This window comes from Suricata suricatta, chromosome 1 (assembly GCF_006229205.1).
Source record: "Suricata suricatta isolate VVHF042 chromosome 1, meerkat_22Aug2017_6uvM2_HiC, whole genome shotgun sequence".
NCBI classification, from domain to species: domain Eukaryota; kingdom Metazoa; phylum Chordata; class Mammalia; order Carnivora; family Herpestidae; genus Suricata; species Suricata suricatta.
This window is the reverse complement of record NC_043700.1, coordinates 98,697,732-98,717,395: the sequence shown is the minus strand read 5'-3', so window position 1 is coordinate 98,717,395 and position 19,664 is coordinate 98,697,732. Positions and strand designations below refer to the sequence as shown.

Genomic DNA, 19,664 nt, shown 5'->3' with positions numbered 1-19,664 from the left:
CTCAGCCTGATTCCCCATCTCTGGTGAGGAGAATGTTTTTCTTCCTCCTGGTAGAGGGAGGGCATCTTTCACATGGGAGTTTTATCTTCTGGCAGGAGGAATAAGGAAGTCAGAGTGTCCCTCCTGCACCTGATGTTTCTTAAGCTCCTTTAACTTAAAATAATCAATATGCCAAAGCAGCATATTTTTGGGTAACATGCTCTGAACTCCTTCACTATATTGCCTGGATTTTCCCTGGTGCGTCTAATTTTAAATATTTGGGGAATGAGAAGACCACTACCTAACAAGTGGCTAGACTAGTAATGTAGCCCAGATTATATATAGTCTGGTAGTAGATTGGAAAAGACACTGAGACTTTACAAAAATTAATGGATGCAAGTAAACTGTTGCCCATATCATGATGGAAGTATTCTTTTCAATGGCAAGATTGAACCAGTCACTTCTACTTATTTGAAATAGGATTGATAAAAATCGTTGAAATTATAAATGTAGAAAGAGCCTGACTTAAACTGAACAAGTTCTGAAGTGGTTTGAAACTTGTTCTTGGCAAAGAGTCACGTTCATCTGTGAGAGGATGTTGGTGCTGGAGTCTGATTTCTTGAGGAGGAAGGTCTGTCACATTTGGGAGAGCAATTGATTCAAACAGAGAAGGGTCATTTAGACTAAATTCATTTGAAAGAGCCTGCCACCTATTCAGACTTCACCCCTGAAGAAACTCCAGTGAGTCTTGATTATTCTACCTGATAGACAGGAATGTATATGGAGTATAGTAGTGGAGTGCCCTATGTTTTTTAAATTATAAGCAACTTAATTTCAAAGAAGGTACTTTACTGAAACCCAGTTACACTGTTAGTGATGTAGGAGCTCAGCATTTCCCCTTAAACCTTCCTGCCTGATATATCCAAGTGAAAAATAATGCGCCAGAAACTACAGAATGAGCTATTATACTGCAACTGTGATCCAGCATGTTCACAATGCTGTCAACAGTTAGTCTGATTGGAGCTAGGGTAGAGAAGACAGTGTATGAGAATGCCATTAATATCAGGCCAAAGATAGGTATTTTTAGGAAGACATTCCAAACTTCTGAAGTTCAAGTGCAGTAAGTTCTTGAGAGGGAGGTGATAAATTTTGCTTTAACTTAAGGTGAAAATACAGATTTCTTCAGACAGCTGTCGAGTTAGTATTAAACTAATTTTATAGAGTAACTTTTCCAACAGTGGAAAAAAAAAACTTTGCTAATGGTCATCTGAAAACATTGGTTACTCCTTTCTTATCTTCATTCCATTTTTGTCTCCTTTCCAAATTGAGTGAGTGTTCCAATAACTCTCTTGATTGGTCCACCAAGTGATTTCTCTCTCTTCTGGGGAATTTTCTCCTTCTGTTTTCTCCATCATGATTGCTATTCATTTCTTTTGTAGTTTCCTTTGAGCATTGTGTGGTCATCATAACTAATTGCTATTTGTTGCAGCTTCCCTTTTATCTTCATCTAGGCCTTCCGCACCTCCCGTCCATATATCCGGTCATTAGTCTGTCTCCACGCTACTAAGCCGAACTCCTGTCCAGCAAACGCCTTTTGCTCCAGCCAGATTGTCGTCCTCCATCTTTCTCAGGGAAACCATTCTCTCCTTGGCCTTCGGGCTGTCACGCATGCTGTTCTGGTTAACCTGGAATGCTTCCCTTCCTATCCTAATCCTACCCATCCTTTTTCAATTCAGATGCCAACTTCATAAAACTTCCCTCTAGAATTCACATTGATCTCTCCCTTCTCAGTATTTCTAACATACCAATTGTGAAAACTTCACCTTTAATTTGTCCCCACCTATTTCACATACCATGCTTTCTTCTTGGGGAGAGGGTTATCTTCTCAAGACCAAGGCAGTGAGATATTTGCTTCCATACTTTTCTTGTCTTCCTTTTGCATTAGTTATTATCTTCTACACTGTATAACAGCCACCTGTTGATGAGGCTGTCACCTGAGCTGATCATTTTCAAAAATTTTTCTACCTTCAACTCAACACCAAAATTTTCTTGACATGCTAGTTTGCTTTATAGCACAATGTTATGTAAATTTTCTCCCCTACTAGAGTATTAAGTATACTTTAGAAGGGAGACAATATTTTTTTACCATCTTTATAGCTTCCACAGTGCTTTCACAGTAACTTGAACATAGAAAAAAATTAAATATTTATTCAATTATATTTTGTTGTGTTCTGCAACCACTGATACAATCCTGGTCAAAAAATACTTGTAGCAGGGCGCCTGGGTGGCTCAGTCGGTTAAGCCTCCGACTTTGGCTTAGGTCAGATTTCACATTTGTGGGTTCGAGCCCCGCGTCAGGCTCTGTGCTGACAGCTAGCTCAGAGCCTGGAGCCTGCTTCTGGTTCTGTGTCTCCTTCTCTCTCTGCCCCTCCCCCTCTCATGCTCTGTCTCTCTCTGTATCAAAAATAAATAAAACATTAAAAAAATACTTGTAGAATTACTTCTGTTGTGACATAATAGTATACTGATAACACTAAGGTATGTTGCTTTTGATCTACCATTCTCAGTGGGGATACATTCTGAGTTTCCTTCCCCAGTTCTAGTAATGAATATACACTAATACATTCTCCCCTTTTGGATGTCTTGTCTGGATATCCAGCAGGCTCCAGGCTCTGAGCTGTCAGCACAGAGCCTGACATGGGGCTTGAACCCACGGACTGTGAGATCATGACCTGAGCTGAAGTTGGATGCTAAACCGACTGAGCCACCAGGCGTCCCCAGCCTGTTTTTGTTTCATTGAAAAGTGTTGGAAGGACAGTCATTGAGGGTGAAGATTGAAAGATAAGTCAATACTTCACAAATCTTCGGCTTCCAAGAGTAGACATGGCAATATTAACAGGCATGAATGGGATAACAGTGTTAAGTAAATGGATGCCAAGGTGATAACTGCTATATATATATATGAAACGTTAACCAGAATTAAACTTATTTTATAAACATGAAAGATGTTGACATATTAATAGCAGTTATCTCTGGAAAATGGGATCACAGGTCACTTTATTCTTTGTGCTTTTTCATTATTTCCAATTTTTTTTCAATGAAAATGCATTAGAAGTTGGGAAGAAAGGGTTTTTTTGAAAACAAGTAAGTTTAAAAATAAGACAGAGATAACAGCCCAAAATTAATTATTATTTAACTGTTTCTCACATCAGATCGTAAGCAGCAGGCACATAACTATGAAGGGGTCATAATGGCTTATAATAGTGCTTTTCAAACTACTTTTCATGGAGTTCTATGATTCCTCAGGGGCTGATATGTAATGGAAGACATACATTCAGGGTATGAGGCTTCAAGCCCCTACTAGAGAAGGTCAGCTTTTATGTTCATATCTAAAATATGCCCTGTTTCACTTAAGGGGAAGAGCACTGGGTGTTATATGGAAAACAATTTGACAATAAAATATTACGGAAAAAAAAATAAAATATGCCCTGTTAGAAGACAGATTTTTTTTTTTTTCTGCTCTGGTGAGAGCTGTATCAAAAAATCACCTTGGGAGACCCACATTCAAATAGGTGGAGTGGGCAATGCCAAGACTCCAGAAACATTGAAAAATAAGCAGAAACTATTTGAAGTGAGTTTGTCAGAACTCTGGAAAATGGTCAAAGGTTTACAACAACCAAGCAAATGTTGAATCAAAATATATTAAGAAGACAAGGGCAGAATTAAAGGGAAAAATAGACAGTTCTACAATACTAGTTCGAAATGTCCATATCCCACTTTCAATAATTGCTGAAACATCTATACATAAGATTAGTATGAAAACAGAGGTCTTGGTGCACCTGGGTGGCTCAGTCAATTGAGTGTCTGACTCTTGATTTTGGCTCAGGTCAAGATTCCAGTGTCGTGGGATCAAGCCCTGTGCTGTGCTCTGTGCTCAGCATGGAGCCTACTTGAGATTCTCTCTCTCTCTCTCTCTCTCTCTCTCTCTCTCTCTGTCTCCTCTACTCCTCTTCCCTGCTGTCTCTCTTTTAATAAAGATTTTTAAAAAACAAAGGTTTTGAACAACTCTACAAATCAGTTAGACCTAATAGACATATATGGGATACTCCACCCAACAGCTATAGAACATACGACATCAGTTCTAACCCAGGCAGAGTAGAATAGTGTATTGTCTTTAGAAACTGGGAAGAATAAAGTGCATGAAGTTTTCAACACTGCCAACTCACAAAGTATTCCTACACAAATTCCAGCTCAAAATAAATGAAGAGGCTATTGCTCTTTTAATAATGCTCATTCAGTTTCATTATTCTGCTCTTCCTAAGCTAGCAACTCAGAGCCCTCATACAATGTGCTAGTTAGGCTCTTTATATTGCAAATCCCAGAACGTCACTAAATGTAACTCCTGGGCTATTTTAGTACTGTCATGGGTCCAGGGATCCAAACCCAGGGCTCTCACTCTACCTAATATCATATAAGGCACACTTAGAATGACACAGTCCCTCACTTCTTTCAGGTTATTGCTCAAACATCACCTATTCAGGTTATGTCCTTAAACACCCTATTTAAAATCTCACCTCTGGCACTCCTCTTCATCCCTCTCGCTGGCCTTATTTTCTCCATAGCATTTATACCACCTAATACACCATATGTTTTACTTCTTGTATGTTATCTGTATCCCCTCCATGAAGACAGGGATTTGGGGGTTTTCTTGTCATTGTGGTTGTTCACTGTTGTATCTCTAACAGCTAGATCAGCACCCATGTGTAGTAAATGCTCAATAAATATTTGCTGAATGATATTTTGGAAGAAAATTTGGCTATATATCACATCAAGTTAAATTGAATTTGGACTCTTGAACCTATAGACTCTAGAACCAGATTGCTTAGATTCAAATCCTGGTACAGCCACTTACTGGCTGTTAACCATGGCCAAGATATAACTGTTCTTTGCCTCAGTTTCTTCTCTATCACATGAGGATAGTAATACTAGTTCTTATTGTATAGAATTGTTGTGAGGATTAATTTGAGCTGATTTCTGTAAAGCACTTTGAACAACATCTAGCACCAAGTGTGTTAACTTGTAGTGGTAGTTAGAGTTGCATTGAACTGTCTGAGTGTGTTCTGTGGGCAAAACATTTGTTTGTTTAGATTTTACAGTTTCTTCTTTGTATTTTGGAGCAAATTTGTATTTTGAAGATTTTGTAGGCCCTGGGAACTAGCATTTTCATATATGGTTACAAATGAAAATAAGAATGAAAAGAATCTCAAATGTATGTTAGGCCTCTATGAATTCAGGAAAACTTATATAATCAGGCATCTTAGGAATATATAGGCCAATGGAAAATGTAATCGAAGACACTGCACATTTCTATGAGAGTCCACACTACTTCCCTGTAACATGTATCACATTGTTTTTACTTGTTCAGTGTCTATACTCTACCTCTAGGTTCTAGCTTCTAAGCTAGATTCAAAGCTCCATGGGAACAAAATATATTTGTCTTGTTCACCACTGAAACTCATGTTGTATTTGTCACATAGTAGGTGCTTAATTCATATTTGGTTAAAGAAGTATGTATTCTTGGCCACTCAGGATCCAAGGATGCTATGGTGAACAGTTATACTTTTATCCACCAGAAGCAAGAATTCATTATTTCTACTTCTAAAAACCTACTATTTCACACTCTTTTCTTCTATTTGGTTTTTTATCAGAACTCAATCATGACCCCTTTTGCCTCATGGCCTCTGTTGTCTGTCTGCTTTTCCTCTGTGCCACTGAACTTCTGCCCATCATTACTAGCTGATGACATTTTCTATGTATTGAAGTCAAATTTCCAAGAGAGACTCTACCTGGTTTAAGTAATTAGTATTACTGATTTTGGACAAAATTCTCATGTTTTAGGCTGCTTTCAAGTATTATAGATAGACTGTCCTTGCATCAGCTGGCCTAATCAATATGGCCAGGGTACTAGTGACCTGCTTCAGAATGAGGTTATCTGGGTATAAAGAATAACGAGAACTGGTTTCCTCAGTAGAGCTTCCACACATACGTTCTCAGAATACAGGATGGTGAAGGCTGGTTTGCTGAGGCTGAGGCTTTTTGGCATGTCCCATTGACTCTTTCAGCTACAAGTATTCATGTTTACTCGTGGTAAAGGGGCATGGGGGGATGCAGGTGTAACTCTCTATCCTAGCCCTCCTAAACCTCACGGACTAGAGGAGACAGTCAAACACACTGAAAACAGAATAATGATATTGGTGAGCACATTGTGCTATGGAATCACAGAAAGAACAGCCAGTGGGATTGGGAGCATGAAATAAGATCCATCTTCACTCAGATTTTTCTGAAGATGTCCTGTGTCATATTTATGTCCTTTGATACCCTTGCTAGTCTTGATATACTACATAAAAAATTATCTAAAGCAAACCAAGAAATGGTGTTAAGTATAAACTCCTTCACCAAAAGGACTTTTGTTTTTTTTTTGTTGTTGTTGTTTTAATTCCATTTTATAATCTATATACCTAACATGGGGCTCAAACTCAAGACCCCAAGATCAAGAGTCACATACTTTTATGACTGAGTCAGCCAGGTTCAGCCAGGGCCTGGACTTTTGTTTGGTTTTTAGTGAAGAAACAGTTTTTGGCTCTCAGATATTTTCTCCAGTGAGTGTAATGAGTATATAAGAATTGTTTGGAAATAACCAGTTATACCCCTGTAGTCTGAGCAATGTGGCCTTAAACTGGGCTGAGATCTGGGGACAACTTCCTCCTCTTCCTCCAGAATTCAGATTTCTGTTACTCTTCTCCCTCAACAGCTGCACTCATCAGCGATTATTGGACAAGTATTTAAGTTCCCTCTTTTTTAAAATTTTGAGTATAGATGACACACACTGCGACATTAGTTTCAAGCATACAGCTTGGTGACTTGACAAATTTATACATCCTGCTAACTTCCCTTTTTCTTTCTGTTAATCTTGATATTGTAGAAGGGGGTGCTTCTGCTAACCCTTCATTCTGATAGAATCCATAGTGGGGGTAGATATTCTCTGATGAGAACCTCCCTGGAACACTAGTTTTTTATTGGTGACTATTAATTTGCTCTGTGTCCCCTAACTTTCTTCATCTTCTGCCACTGCCTTGCTTACTCTTTTTTTTTCCAGTCATTTCTCCAGTAATGTCTGCTTTACCCAATAGCCTGAATGTAGGTCACTGGGCCTGAAGGTCATAGATACACACCACCTTGCATATTAGCATACCCCTAATATAAAAGTGTAACTCTTACCCCTACATGGCCACTCAGTTTTAAAAATGATGATGATATTCAAGCTGTTATGATTCTGACCGAAGATAAACCTGAAAATGTAAATTCATTCTATGAAGTCTTAATGACAATATCTCTACCGATGGGTGTTCATCATTGAACATTTGATGCTTGGCACATAGTACTTTTTAAAAATTGGGTTTTTTTGTTGAATAAATAAAAGCAGGTGTCAGGGATTGTTCAGGTAAACAGGTCTTTGTTATTACTTTAGTTTGGAAGTTGTAACTGAGGGAGACTTAATAAGCATTGTTTTAAACTGCAGAATATGTTAAACCATTCTGGATCATCCTTTGGACACTGAAATGTAGACTTTTTTGGAAGTCTTTGAAAGAGTTTGTGTCATTTACCAGTAGATGGCAGCCTTCTACTATAGTTCAGAGAAAGCAAGTCGTAGCAGAAGGTAAAGACACCCTTTGAAGTATACATCCACAGCAACCTTCCTCCCCTTCTGGTTCCCACAAAAACCCCTCTTGTTAGCATTCTACCCCGGACAACTATCTTACTCACCCAGTCACCTTTCTTCAGGTTCCCAGGGCTCTCTTGCTGCCAGTCTCTATTTGTTCACAGGAAACATCTTTTGTACTTATTCATAGTCAGCTCACAGGGACAGGATCAGCTACATAATTTGCAGGGCCCAGTGGAATATGAAAATGCGGGCTTCTTGTTCAAAATTTATTGAGAATTTTAACACAGTAAGAGTAACACGTTAAACCAAACGCAAGTGCCTTCTGAGCCTGCACAGGGTGCATCTGCATGAAGCCAGTCATGCTTTTATGAGCTTAAAAGCTCTCTCTCTGCCCAGCCCACCCTCTGTTATAGCAGTGCCTTCTTATGTCATGCACCAGAGGGCTATTTAAAGGAAGAATCACTTAATGTTTTTCAGATATCTTGGAATCTTAGTACAGCGAGAGACTTATTAGAGATCATCTAGTCCAACTGCCTTATTTTAAAGATGATTGCATTAGGGCAGCTGGGTGGTGCAGTGGGTAGATCACTAGATCAAGTGACTCTTGGTCTAGGGGTCACGACTGGGTACAGAGCCCACCCAAACAAACAAACATGCTTGAACTCAACTCTGAAAAAATGAAGTGGCTCACCCAAAGTCCCTCACTAGTTCTGTCACAGCCTGGACCAGAACTAAGAGCTCTCTATGACATAGGCTTGGTAAGGGATGTTTTGAGAAAAGTTTTCCTATCTCTTCAGTTGAGACTTCTTCTGTTTTCTCTACAAGAGTAGGTACATGTTCATATTACTTACTTTTCTGAAATATCAGCTATATGCTAGGCATCATGTTAGATGGTTTACATATTATACCTCAATTAAAAATAGTCACAGAAAATCATCACTATTTTCCCCATTTTTCAAGTAAGAAAAATTGAGGATCCGAGTTTAACTTTTAGTAGGGGGGAAGACAAGAGTTTAAGCAAGTATGTATGATTCCAAAACCTTTTTTTTTTTTTTTTACCACATCATTCCTGAATTCTAGGAATTCTGAGTTAGCTTGTGTTTCCTGAACATTGCTCCATTTTTGGTCAGCTCTAGATGATCTGGGGGACTCATACTAGACTTTCTATGTTCTTCAGCTTTACCAAGCTTGTTCCTGCTTTAGGGCCTTTGCTCTTTTCATCATTTACTCAACCAGTTTTCTTCCCTCAATATACTGTATCTGCCATATGTTTACACCATTTAGAACATTGCCTGACACATAGTAAGAATTATATAAATGTTAGCTGCTACTTTCATCAGTATGAAAGAGAATTGGTCAAAACAAAAGTCCATAGTTAAATCCTGAAAAAGTTGATGTCCCTCTCCACCCCCTAATACACACCTTCTTAAAATATAATTACCTGACGTACATAAAATAGTACATCATGTGAGAACATGAGGAAAAGAAAAGTTTTTGGGCCCTAGACAATTGTCAGAATCACTGTTTATGAAAAAAAGGCGGGGGGGGGAGGTGGCAGTTGAAGGTGACACTTTTGGTATCTGATAGCTCAGTTGTTCTCAAAGTATGGTTAGTGGACCTGCTGCAGCAGAACTACTGGGAGCTTTCTGAAATCTCTGGTTCTGTTTTCAGAGATTCTATCTAGTAGCTAACAGTGGAGATGAAGAATCCAAAGAAATCTGGGGGCATCTCAGTGGCTCAGTCGGTTCAGCATCTGACTTTTGGTTTCGGCTCAGGTCATGGTCTCATGGTTTACCAGTTCAAGGTCGAGTTCAGGCTGGGATTCTCTCTGTCTCTCCCTCTCTCTGCTCCTCCCCTTCTCATGCTCTCTCTCAAAATAAGTAAATAAACATTAAAAAATTAGAAAGAATGCAAAAATTTTTAAGTTTCTTTGGTGGTTCTTATTCTTAGTCAGGTCTGAGAATCACTAGTGTAGAAAAATGTAATTTAATTCTTTGACTTAGTACATCATTTATTTTCTATTATATTATTCTGAGTGATATTTATGGGGAAATGTACATATCTACATCCAGAGAAGGGGACTGGGAGGATATCTATCATAATCAGAACGGTGATAATCTCTGGATTATAGGTTTATGGAAATATTCATTTTGCAATTGCTTTTCTTCTGAGTTCTATTTGAATGTATATTACTTTTATAATAATAGATGATTCTAAGGAAAATATTTACAACCAGTGTAAGATTTGTTTTTATTGAGGTATAATTGGCATGCAATCTCCTATTATTTTAAGGTATCATTATAGTGATGCCACATTTTTTATACAATATGCAATGATCCCCATAATAAGTTTAGTTATTGACACTGTACAAAGTTATTACAGTATTATTGACTATATTTCCTTTTCAGTACATTACATTCTTAGGACATTTATTTTATAACTTGAAATTTATGCCTCTTAATTCTCTTTACCTACATTGTCCACCCCTCAGTACTTTCACTCTGGTAACCAACAGTTTATTTCCTGTATCCATGACTGTTCCTGTTTGTTTTATATGCTTGTTTGTTAATTTCTTAGATTGAACATCTAAGTGAAATCATATGGTATTTGTTTTCCTCTGTCTGACTTACTTCATTTAGCACACTACCCTCTAGGTCCATCCATGTCACAAATGACAAGATTTCATTCTTTTTTATGGCTAAGTAATATTCCACTGTGTGTGTGTGTGTGTGTGTGTGTGTGTGTGGTGTGTGTGTGTGTGTGTCCACATCTTCTTTATCCACTCATCTATTAATAGGTTGTTTGATTGTTTCCATACCTTGGTAAGAGTAAATAATGTTGCAGTGAACATGGAAGTGTATATATCCCTTCAAATTGGTGTTTTTGTTTACTTTGGATAAATACCATGAAGTGGAATGCTGGATCATATGGTAGTTTTGCTTTTAATTTTTCAGGGGAACCTTCATACTGTTTTCTACAGTAGCTGCACTAATTTATATTCCCACCAACAATGTATAAGTGTTCCCTTTTCTCTACATCTTTGCTAACACTTATTTTTTGTCTTTTTAATAATGAACAATCTGACAGTTGTGAAGTAGAATCGTGGTTTTTATTTGCATTTCTCTGATTTGAGCACCTTTTCATATGACTATTGGCCATCTCTAAGTCTTCCCTGGAAAAATGTCTATTCAAATTCTCTTCCTCATTTTTAAATCAGTGTATAGAAATGCAACTGATTTCTGTATATTAATTTTGTATTCTGCAAGTATACTAAATTCATTCATTAGCTCTAATAGTATTTAGGATTTTATGTGTATAGTATCATGTAAATAGTGACAGTTTTACTTCTTTCTTTGCTATTTATTTATTTATTTATTTTCATTCATTTTTGAGAGAGAGAGAGAATGACTTGGGGTCAAGCAAAGAGAGGGAGACACAGAATCTGAAGCAGGCTCCAGGATCTGAGCTGTCAGCACAGAGCCTGATGTGGAGCTTGAACCCACAAACTGCAAGATCTTGACCTGAGCCAAAATCAGATGCCTAACTGACTGAGCCACTCAGGTACCCCTCTTTCTTTCCAATTTAGATGCCTTTTATTTCTTTTTCTGGCCTAATTTCAATGGCTAGGATTTTCAATACTGTGTTGTATAAAAGTTGCAAGAGTAGGCATCCTTGTTTTTTTCCTGATATTAGAGAAAAAGCTTTCAGCTTTTTTTCTCTTGAGTATTATGTTAGCTGTGGGTTTGTTATTTATGGCCTTTATCACATTGAGATACATTTCTTCTACACCCACTTCCAGAGTTTTTATTACAAATGGATGCCGAATTTTGTCAAATGTTTTTTCTGCATCTATTGAGATGATTATATGAATTTTATGCTTTGATTTGTTAATGTGGTATATCACTTTGATTGATATATGGAAGTTGAACCATTCTTATATCCTTGAAATAAATCCCACTTAATTGTGGTATAAGATCCTTTTAATGTATTGTTAGTTTGCTGGTGTTTTGTTGAAGATTTTTGCATCTGTGTCTTTTAGGAATATGGGCCTATAATTTTCTTCTTTTGTGGGGTCTTGTTCCAGTACTGGGTAATGCTACCCTTGTAAAATTCGTTTGGAAGCATTCCTGTCTCTTCATTTTTTTTGGAATAATTTCAGAAAGAGAGGTATTAACTTTTTAAAAAATGTTTGGTAGAACTCCCCTGTACCAATGTCTGTTCCTGGACTTTTGTTGTTGGGGCTTTTTAAATTACTGATTCAATTTCATTATTTCATTACTTGTAAACAGTCCATTCAGGTTTTATTTTTCTTTGTGATTTGGTCTTGGAAGGTTGTGTGTTTCAAGGAATTTATCCATTTCTTCTAGGTTTTCCATTTTGTTGGTTTATAATTGTTCATAGTTTTCTCTTGGGATCCTTTAGATTTCCCTGGTGTCAGTTGTAACTTCTCTTTCATTTGATTTTATTTGGGCCCTTTGTCTTTTTTTCTCAATGAAACTAGCCAAAGGTTTATTGATTTTATTTATTTTTTCAAAGAACCAGTTTTTAGTTTCATTGGACTTTTCTATTTCTTTTTTAGTTTTTTTTAGTTTCTATTTCATTCTTTTCCACTCTGATCTTTATTATTTCCTCTCTCTTCTAACTTTAGACTTTGTTATTTAATATCATTTTTTTCTAGTTTATTTAGGTCTAAAGTTAGATTGTTTAGATGGGATTTGTTTCTTGAGGTAGGCCTGTATTACTATGAATTTCCTTCTTAGAACTGTTTTCGCTCTGTCCCATGAATTTTGAATCATTGTGTTTCTATTTCTAAGGTGTTTTTTAGATGGCTTATTAATTTCTTCATGGACTCATTGATTGTTAGTAGCATGTTGTTTAGTCTACACATGTTTGTGTTTTTTTCCAGTTTTCTTCTTATAATTGATTTCTAGTTTCATGTTATGGCCAGAAAAGATGCTTGATATGATTTTCATCTTCTTGATTTTATTGAGACTTGTTTTAGAGCCTAACATGTTGATCATGGAGACTATTCCATGTATACTTGAAAATAATTTGTATCCTTTAGCTTTTAGAAGAAGTGTTCTGTATATATCTGTAAAGTCCATCTAGTCTAGTGTGTTGTTTTAGGCCACTGTTTCCTTGATTTTTTTTTTTTTTTTGGGCCTGGACCATCTATCTATTGATGTAAGTGGGGTATTCAAGTCCCCTACTATTATTATATTACCATCAATTTCTCTATCTGTTAATATTTTCTTTTTAAAAAAGTTTTTAATGTTTATTTACTTTTGAGAGAGAGAGAGAGACAGAGTATGAGCATGAGAGGGGCAGAGAGACAGAGAGAGGCAGGGGGAGACACAGAATTCAAAGCAGATCCAGGCTCTGAGCTGTCAGCACAGAGCCTGATGTGGTGCTCGAATCCACAAACTGTGAGATCATGACCTGAACCAAAGTCGGATGCTTATCCAACTGAGCCACCCAGGTGCCCCTGTTAATATTTTCTTTATATATTTAGATGCTCTGATGTTAGATACACTAATATTACAAATTAATTGATTCTTGGATTGACTCCCTTGTCATTATGTAATGCCCTTTTTAGTCTTTTGTGACAGTCTTTGTTTTAAAGTCTATTTGATATGAGTATTGCTACTCTTTCTTCTCATTGCCATTTGTATGGAATATCTCTTTCCATCTCTTCACTTTCAGCCTGTGTGGGTCTTTACACAGAGCAAGGTTCAGGGTCTCCACAGAATGTCTGAATTCTTGCATTCTTTACCCTTCCATCACTGTATTGATTCTTTTTTTTCTTCTTTAAACCCAAACTTTCGCCTCACTTCGTCTCTACAGAGTGTTCACAGCAAAAACACATTTGGTCTGTTTTTAGATTCTTGAAGAATTAGTCTTTCATCAGGACGTTTGTGTTTAAAGCTGGGAACCCATTGGAAGTTCACAAGTGCTGCATATTGCTGAGTAGCAAAAGAAAATGGAAAAAAAATATAAAAACCCCACAAAACAAACTTTAAAAAAAAAAAGCAAATTTGCCAAGGTTTAGCTGCTCATTTACATTAGTGTGTGTGCATTCGATCAGCCCCATGGTGGTGAGTTTTGTTTCCTTTCCCGTCTTAAGGCTGGGATACAGTGGGCATCAGGGACTTTGTGCGGAGCCTGATGAAATGTGTTCCTAAGGGCACAGAGACCCTTCAGCCTCCAGGAAACCATCCTAACACAGGGGGTCTCAGCTACTCTGAGGAGAGAGATCAGATTTTGTTTTTTGAAATCAATTGGGATCTAAAGCCTGAAATAAATATTCATACTTTATATAGAAAAAAAAACTTGAACTGGGTAGTTCAAGTCAGTCAAGCCTCCGACTTTGGCTCAGGTCATGATCTCAGGGTTTGTGAGTTCAAGCCCCTCATTGGGCTATCTACTGTCACACAGAGCCTGCTTCAGCTCTTCTGTCTCCCTCTCTCCCAGTTCCTCCTCCACTCATTCTCTCTCTCTCTCTCTCTCTCTCTCTCTCTCTCTCTGTCAAAAATAAATAAACTTTAAGAAAATAAATGAAGTGAGTCTCTTCTAGGTGTCATATAGATCATCTTCTATTTTTATCCATTCAGCCAACCCATGTCTTTTTATTGGAACATTTAGTTCATTTATGTTTAAAGTAATTATTCATAAGTATGCACTTACTGCCATTTTGTTAATTGTTTTCTGGTTCTTTTTGTAGTTCTTCTGTTTTTTTCTTCCTTTCTTTGTCTTTCCCCCTGTGGTTTGGTGGTTTTCTTTAGTGTTATGTTTGGGTTCTTTCCTCTTTATTTTTTGTGTATCTATTTTAGGTTTTAGACTTATCGTTACCATGAGGTTTTTCTATGTTGACCTATTTATATAGCAGTCTATTTTAAGCTGATAGTCACTTAAATTTGAATGAATCTAAAAGCACTACATTTTAACCCCCTCCCCAAGTTTTGTGTGTTTCATGTCATATTTTACAATTTTGTGTATTTTGTATATTTTTAAATTACTTATGTAGTTATAGATGTTTTTACTATTTTTGTTTTTTAACCTTTACACCAGCTTTTAAGTAGCAGATGTTCTTTCTTGATCATATATTTGCTTTACCACGGAGATTTTTCTCTTCCATATATTCTATTTCTAGTTATAGACTTTCCTTTTCCACTTAAAGATCATTTAACAGTTCTTATACAGCTGGTTCAGTGATGATGACCTCCTTTAGTTCTTGCTTCTCTGGGAAACTCTTTATCTCTCCTTTAATTCTGAATGATAACCTCACCGGGTAGAGTATTCTTGGTTGTAAATTTTTCCCTTTCAGCACTTTAAATATATCCTGTCACTCCCTTTTGGTCTGCAAAGCATCTGCTGAAAAATCACAACCACTGTAAGACTTTAAAGATCCCATGCAGACTACGTTTTTAGTTTACCAAATGTAGGGGAAAAAACTCCAGATAGTCTATCAATGCATATTTTACATAATTTTATTTATGTATGTATTTTATAATTTTTTAAATCTTTATTTAACTTTTTAACGTTTTATTTATTTACTTAGAGAGAGAGAGAGAGAGAGAGAGACAGACAGACAGACAGACAGCAGGGGAGGAACAGAGAGAGGGAGAGTGAGAGAATCCCAAGCAGGCTCGACACAGTCAGCACAGAGCTGGATGTGGGGCTTGCTGTGGGACTTGAACTCACAAACCATGAAATCATGACCTGAGTTGAAAGCAGGAGTTGGATGCTTAACCTACTAAGCCACCCAGGTGCCCCCCCACCTTTTTTTTTTTTTTAAGAAAAAACTACTTATAAAGCAATTTGGAAATAAAGTTTATTCATCTGTTTTAAAACATGTCACAAATTATTTTCCAATACCAATACAGCAATAAATGGACATCTTAGAGAATGTAAAACAAATTAAATCCTAATTAGCTTTTGCTTCTTTTGCCTTGGCAAGGCTAGGAATATAAGTCGCTGGTTATGCTTACAAAAGGACTAACCAAGGAGAGAAAAACAGGTTTAATACAATATAGAGTTTCTATTCAATTTGTGTTCTGGGCTGTGCTCAAAAATGAAAGCTCATTCCTTTTTGAAGATCCTCTTGGCTTCTACTCCTTCATATACATAAGTCTGAAAGGTGTTAACAAACATAGAGGAATTTGCCATTAATATTTAAGGCTAAATTAAGAAAAACATTAGTATTATTATAGCTTTGAAATAATGATAGTATTTTTTCTTAGTTTTGATAGCAACATTTTATACTGATACAGAATATACCCACTTAAAAACACATTTTTTGGTTTTTAGTCACATTTTTAGTTAAAATAGGTATTGATATATTTGACATATATATAAGCTCTCTTTAATAAATAGGCATCAGAAAATACCTATGTCTTTAAAATAAGAAAGATTTATGAGAAAAGTAATAGTTTATTTATTGAAGCTATAACTCAGCAGTCACAAATATAGAATTATTGTTATATAATTATTTTTGTCTTTAAGAAATGGCTATATTTTTACAACTCACCTGGACCATTTCTCCACCTATAATTTCTCGGACAGCATTCAGATCACATCCATTGTCTACCCGTTTGAATTTTCCCACAAGTTTATTTCCTTCTAGGCTCCAAGTACCCTACATATGTAAAATAATAATAATAATAATTAATAACAACAAATAATAATAACAACATTTTTTTAGGATTTTAAATAAGCCAGACACTGTTCTGAAGTGGGTTTTTCTTGAGAGTTTTTTGTTTATTTTTAAATGTTTATTTATTTTTGAAAAAGAAAGAGACAGAGAATCCCAAACAGGCTCTGTGCTGACAGCACGGGGCTCAAATTCATAAGCAGTAATGTCATGACCTGAGCCGAAATCAAGAGTTGGGTGCTTAACCAACCCAGGTGCCTCTGTTCCGAATTTTATAGATCTACTTTTTGAATCTTTACAATGACCTTATGAAGTAGATATTATTATCTCCATTTTATGGTTGAGAAAATCGAGGCATAGTACTTCACCTAAAGTCACAGAGCCAGGATTCAGCATAGGTTTCTGGGGCTCTAGAGTGCGTGCTGGTAACTATTATGCTTTTCTCACTCAGTTGTTTCCAAATGCTAAGTTTTAGGGTAGATGAGCAGCAGTTTTCTTTTTTAAATCTTTCATGTTACAAAGATTGTCCTAAATTTAGTCATAGTTCAAGATAGTTTCATGGAGAGCCTAACAACCCTGTGTTTGTTTTAATTTTATGATTGTAATCATTTAAAAATGGCCACAAGGGGCGCCTGGCTGGCTCAATCAGTGGAACATACAACTCTTGATCTTGGGTTGTGAGTTTGAATCCCAGGTTGGGTGTAGAGATTGTTTAACAATGAAACCTTTAAGGAACAAATAATAAATAAAAATGACCAAATGGGAAAATATTAGACAATTCATCATTACAAACATATAATTTAACTAGAAAATCCTGAGGACAAAAATGTTTTTAGAAAATCAGTTGAAAATATGACTCCCTAAAATTTTTTATCTTAAACATTAAAAGGTATGTTCCCAATGACCTACCATATAGCATTAGACTTTTCCATTCTGTCATTTATACATTACCTAATTTATTCATTTATCTTATTATTTTGGCATACTTATTAAATTACTGTTATATTTAAGTTAGATAAATCAAGAGATTTTTATTGTTATCAGGTATATAATAAGGTGAAAACACAGAATAAGAGGTCTAACTTAATCATCTGAGGATGTTTTTCTAATTCTTATTGTTCAGTTCAGACTATTTATAGATGTGTATGAAAATAAAAACTTTAAATATTTTGCCAAGTTTTACAAGATATAATGTGGATAAATTATTGGCTGTTTCAATAAATGAAGGAGACTTAAACCATCCAATGACAGAAAACATATTATTTTAGTATTGTGTAGAAAAATCAAGAGCACATTGCTTATAAAAAGTTTCTTACACTGAGTTCAGTTCCGTCTGCTAGGCTGTAATTAAAAGTGACTCCAAGCTCAAAAACAATATCAATGCTACGAAAAGTGCTTGATTCTTTGACCGTGAATTTATTTCCTTCTTGTGTAATTGTCAGTTTCAGATTGTCATGAGCTGCAAGCTTCCTTTTCACCACATTAACACCTACAAAGCAAAAGATGTTGGAGAAAAAGTCAAAATGCCATAGAAAGTGTTTATTTTAACAAGTTCTATTTTATTTATTTGTTTATGTACATTTTGAAGCTGGGGAGGAAAGCCTGATAGTATTGCCTTTGCACAAGAACATTCAAAATGTCTTTTGCAGAAAAGGTTCAAGCTTAGATGAAGAGTAGTGATTCAAGTTATTTTACTAAAACTTAAGAAAAATTAAATGAAAAGTAGAACTGTAGAACCTTAGAACTGAATAATTTTAATACAATGATAAAACTTTGTTTCACAGGAGAAATCTTTTTTTTTTTTTTTTCCACAGGAGAAATCTAACAGAGGACCATTGGGAGGGGAAAGGGGGAAAAAGAGGGAGCAGGAGGGAGGCAAATCATGGGAGACTCTTGAATACTGAAAACAAACTGAGGGCTGAAGGGGGAGGGGGAAAAAGGAGAGGGGGGTGATGGTCGTGAGGAGGAAGAACACTGGGTATTATGTGGAAACCAACTTGACAAAAAAACTATAAAACACACACACACACACACACACACACACACACACACAAAGAATATTAATAACAAAAAAAACCCACTTTGTTTCAGTGTTAAATAAACTAACTCCCAGAAATGTCAAATGAAGGATTAAATATATTCATATCTTTATAAAGAACTTTAATTCTGCATAAACAGTATTTTTTAAAAGTTTTTTTCACTTTCCATAATGGCTTTTAAATTTTGAACTTCATTATTCTCTTTACTTTTTGTAGCATTTCTGTCACAAAAAATGAGAAAATTGACAAATATTGCAGTCAAATTCATTAGTGTAAGAATGTGTAAATTCCATAAATTTCAACATGGAATTCTGGAACTATAGGATATAATTGATGCAGATTTTATTTTTGAGGAATGACTCAAATTTGTTAGTACATTTTGTGCAAGGTATAGACTGTCCAGAGTATTGGAATAGATTTTAAAGTTAGCTAAAACCCACACAGAAACCACATGGAATCATAAGATTATTCTCCAAATTTTACATGTCACAGGAAATGAGAATTGAGTCTAACTTATTTAGAACTATGAATTTTGATAGAACTTTTTCCCCCCATTGCTTTACTATTTGATCTTTGCTTTTCTATCTAGAATTCAGTGTTTCAAAGCTTTGAAGTTTTCATTACATGTTGCCCTTTTTCACTCTCTAAGCAAAAAAAAAAAAAAAAAGAAAAGAAGAAAAAATCAGTTTTCAATGATTTAGACACAATCAGTAGTTAGAGAGTGAATGAAAGATTCCCGAATCATTTTGTTTCAGAGAATTCTTTGCTTCTACTAGTGAGAGAGTGTAGTCTTCCTAATATAAGAAGTGAGAATATTGTTTTCCCTACTCTGAACCATCATACATTCTGGATCCTCACCACCAGAACAGGAACCATTCCCTAAACCCTGAGGTTTAGAAAGAATTAGAGAGGAAAGTACCTGTGAGGAACAAAATAACAAGCCACTGAAGAATTAAGTCCTTACCCATTTTTTCCATGAACTTGTCATAGTTCTCATTCCGGTCTATCTTCCAAGTACCATCAAAAGCCATGATCTCCTGTTGAGTCAGCCTCTCGGCAATCAGAGATTCAGGTCTGTCCTTAGGAGACAATTTATTCTATTTCTTATCTCAAAACCAACTTCATACTATGATGTGGAAGTTTAAAGTTTAAACGGTCACCTAACTACACTAAGGCCAAGCCATTGTAGTTTATCTTTCTATAAATTTCTTACTTCGTTTCCTGGAATTCAACTGAATTAGTTGACCCTTGAACAACATGAATTTGAACAATA

The 19,664-nt window shown here is 36.0% G+C and overlaps 1 protein-coding gene across 1 annotated transcript; it reads right to left on the bottom strand.

Annotated features, from left to right (window-relative positions):
- Window positions 1–15,513: 15,513 nt before the first annotated feature.
- FABP2 (fatty acid binding protein 2) lies at window positions 15,514–19,450 on the bottom strand. Its single transcript, XM_029917307.1, has 4 exons — window positions 19,356–19,450; window positions 17,669–17,841; window positions 16,230–16,337; window positions 15,514–15,832 (listed from the first exon to the last, which is right to left on the bottom strand). The coding sequence occupies exons 1-4, from the start codon at window positions 19,420–19,422 to the stop codon at window positions 15,782–15,784; spliced, it is 399 nt and encodes a 132-aa protein (XP_029773167.1). The 5' UTR covers window positions 19,423–19,450; the 3' UTR covers window positions 15,514–15,781.
- Between the last annotated feature and the right edge of the window lie 214 nt (window positions 19,451–19,664).